This window comes from Pundamilia nyererei, unplaced genomic scaffold (genome assembly GCF_000239375.1).
Source record: "Pundamilia nyererei isolate P.nyererei 1_Seehausen unplaced genomic scaffold, PunNye1.0 scaffold00373, whole genome shotgun sequence".
In the NCBI taxonomy this organism is placed as follows: domain Eukaryota; kingdom Metazoa; phylum Chordata; class Actinopteri; order Cichliformes; family Cichlidae; genus Pundamilia; species Pundamilia nyererei.
Window position 1 is genome coordinate 316,815 of NW_005187774.1, and position 3,565 is coordinate 320,379.

Here is a 3,565-nt window from a genome sequence, read left to right on the forward strand (position 1 = left end):
TCAGTGGGCTGGTTTCAGTCATTATGCAAATGTACTGTTTATAAGATTGAAACCTGCAGTCAGCTGAGACTGAAGAAGTCACTTGGATTAGTGACGAAACGCTTCTCCCACTGAAAACGCTACGTCCAGATGAACAGAATCAACCTTTGAACATTCAGTCATTTGTTATTATTTACCTCAGGACTAAAGACATGCAGTGGAAGTGAACCAGTCTCCCTCCTCTTACTCCAAACAGGTCACAGCCGTTGGCGGCTCCTTCCTGAGCCTGATTCTGTCAGAGGTTTCTTCCTGTTAAAAGGGAGTTTGTCCTTTCTGCTGTTGCCAAGTGGTTGCTCATGGGGGGTGATGTGATTGTTAGGGTTTTCTCTTGGGCTGTTGAGAACTGTTGAGGTGACACAGTGCTAAACAAAAAAAACTAAACAAAACAAACCTTTTGGCTTTCATTTACTTTCTTTTTACTCTTGTTCAAAACAAATCCTTCTTTAAATCTGCTGTCCATTATTGTTGCAGGACCTCCTGCGCCGAGACATGCTTTACTACAAGGGCCGGATTGACATGGACCACATGGAAGTAATAGATCTGGAGGATGGTAAGGAGAAAGACTTCAACACCAGCGTAAAAAATGCTCTGAAACTGCGCTCGCTAACTGGTGATGAAGTCCACCTCCTATGTGCTAAGAAGCCTGAGCAGAAAGAGCGCTGGCTCCGGGCCTTTACTGATGAGAGGAGGCAGGTCCAGCAAGACCGCGAGACAGGTCAGACATGTGCTCAGTTTGTCTTCATATGAATAGATGCTAAAACATTTGGATGATAATAATGGTGGCAATCCAAGTTTGTTGCAGCACTGTCGTGGCACATGCATTAAACAGATACAGACGCTGTAAACTTTCACAGAATTCTGATTTTTAAATTCATTTTGTCAAGGACATTTTCTGTCAGCTGATTTGAATGCTGTCGGTCTGATGTCCTTACGAATAAACCTGTTGTTTTTCTTTTCTTTTTGTCAGGGTTCACTCTCACAGACGTCCAGAAGAAACAGGCCATGTTGAATGCCTGCAAAAGCCATCCAGCTGGGAAACCCAAAGGTATGCACCAATCAATTTATCGTAGAGTAACTTGGGGTTCAATATCTTGCCCAAGGATACTGTGCAGACTGGAGATGGGAGCAGCCAGGGATTAAACCTTCCAATTAGTAAATGACCTGCTCTACCTACACGACTGCAGTGGACAGCAGTGGAACTGAGCAAAGGGGTAAAAAAGTGGCCCATAGATGATAACGAATCGAAACGCCCGGCAGTACACACTTTGTGATCTGCTGCCATGTGCGGATGTCAACAGATTATGTGTATATCTAATATTTTTCTTGTTTCACCTGTTTGGCTCTTTGTAGAAGTCTCCCTGTCATTCATAGCCGCTCACTTTAGTTTATACTGAACTTTTACCGAGTTAGATTTAAACAACAAATGCAATCTCAGACCCTCATAATGAAACCCTTCCTTGTTTCCTAATGCATATCCTATTTTCATCTCCGTAATATTAACCGCCTTCGTCCCTCACTCACTCCAAACAGTACTGCCATACTTGTCAATGCTCTTGTCACATCCCGTTTAGATTACTGTAATCCTCTTCTCTACGGTGTACCTCGTAAATCCACCTGCTCGCCTGACTACCATGGGACTCGAGCCTTTAGCTGTTCTGCTCCAAGACTTTGGATGCACTTCCACCAGATCACGAACTCTCTCACCACTTTTAAATCACGTCACAAAACCCATCTATTCAAAACTGCATACAATTGATTCGGTCTTAGTCCACTTTTACGTTACTCAGCTTTTATACTTGCTTTTATACTTTCATGCTTTTTTTTCTCTTATGTCTATATTTTATTTTGCCATGTTTTATTATATTGTATTGTTGCTATTGTTCTTGTGCTATTGTAAGGTGACCTTGAGGGTCTTAAGGGCACCTATAAATAAAATGTATTATTATTGTATTATAAGTAATGATCTGTTGTTCGTCTTCTCCTCAGCGGTGTCCAGACCTTATTATGACTTCCTCCTGAGGCAGAAACACCCCTCTCTCCCCTCTGCTTTGCCCCAGCAGCAGGTCTTTATGCTGGCTGAGCCCAAGCGCAAGACCTCCACCTTCTGGCACAACATTGGCAGACTGACGCCCTTCAAGAAGTAAAAAAACTGTAAGGAAAAAAAAGCCTTGGAGAAAAGGAACAGAGAAGGAGAAAGAGTCTCTGTTCGTGCCTGAATAGACCGTTTTTAACCCTTCCTCTCTTTAATTCCTACACATAATATCCTCTAATTATTGATTTATTGTATAGATATGAATTGAATATGTTATCTTTTGAAAGCACTTTATATGTTGGTTAACAATCAGACATGGGAATGGTCCTCTAGAGACAATGAGTCAGATAGGTAGAGTAAACTCTTGGTTCACTTATAAATAGACCTTGAATCAAGCACTGATTGGAACTAAAACTACTACTGTACTGCTACTGTAATAGTACTGTACTACTATTGTACTAGTACTGTACTAGTACTGTACTGCTGCAGGTGAGCGTGGGACTCCTGACTGTGCTGTCTCTGTGAAGACGTTGCCTGTCAACAAAACCTTGTTTATTTTCACTCTTCTGTTGCTTCATGATTTGACAGATGCCAAGTGTTTGTAGTGCCAGATGATCTGTTTTTATATTTGTTCCTTGTCTGCTTATGAAGAGACAACATTTCTTGTTTCCATGTACAGAAATATGATTTCAGCTATGTTTTGTTTCGTGATTATGATCCACCGGGATTTGGTTTTGTACTTCTCTGGTGTAATGTGCAAACTCCTGACGAATATCAAACGCAGCCCAAAGACAAATCGGCTCAGTACATGTTCTCGGCTGTTCTGGCTCCACGGTCTGAACCTCGACGACTCCTGATACCTGCTGTGTCAACGAAAGTACGCAACTCGCTCGATTTTCTTTTTCTTTCTGTTCTTTGTTGAAGTGCCATTTGAAGTGTGTCATGGATGCTTTACAATGACATGCATGGATGTGCTTAAAAGAAATACTGTGAGGAATATTTTTTTATCTCTGAAGAGCCCTGCTATATTTAACCTGATTGCTGGTTAAAGCTGGTTTCATTGTGCAGCCATGCTGACAGCATCTCTCTGTCTCACACACACACATTCTTTTATCTACCTGTATTCACTATTCCTGCTCTGTGTATCTGATTTCCAGTATAATCTCATGTCAGATCAGTGCAGCCCGGCGATATTGCTCTGTAAGTGCATTTAGTGAAATGTACTCCTTACTCCTTTCTGTTCAAAAATTAAACGTTCCTAAAATGACTCATGTCGCTTCAACTTGGGGTGATTTTTACTTTGTTTCATGCCACTCTTTTTGGAGTTTCACTTCTTTAATGACAAACCATGTGTACGCTAACATGGAGTACAAGCTAACATTTTCACTTTATATATTAAAAAACCTGCTGAAAGTATCAAGTCTGTATTACTTTGCTTTTCATACCGTTCAAAGGGAGATTGCTTTGAAAATTGATACAGTTCACACTTAATGT

General features: G+C 41.1%; 1 protein-coding gene across 2 annotated transcripts in view; it reads left to right on the forward strand.

Annotated features, from left to right (window-relative positions):
• Positions 1-3,353, forward strand: part of LOC102193168 (rho guanine nucleotide exchange factor 4-like) — a 133,934-nt gene extending 130,581 nt beyond the window's left edge. For both annotated transcript variants that reach the window (XM_013915830.1, XM_013915832.1), the window contains 3 exons: positions 511-754; positions 1,007-1,084; positions 2,026-3,353. In XM_013915830.1, coding sequence (XP_013771284.1) covers positions 511-754; positions 1,007-1,084; positions 2,026-2,183 — 480 coding nt within the window. In that variant the 3' untranslated portion in view covers positions 2,184-3,353. The remainder of the gene's footprint in view (positions 1-510; positions 755-1,006; positions 1,085-2,025) is intronic.
• Positions 3,354-3,565: the final 212 nt, after the last annotated feature.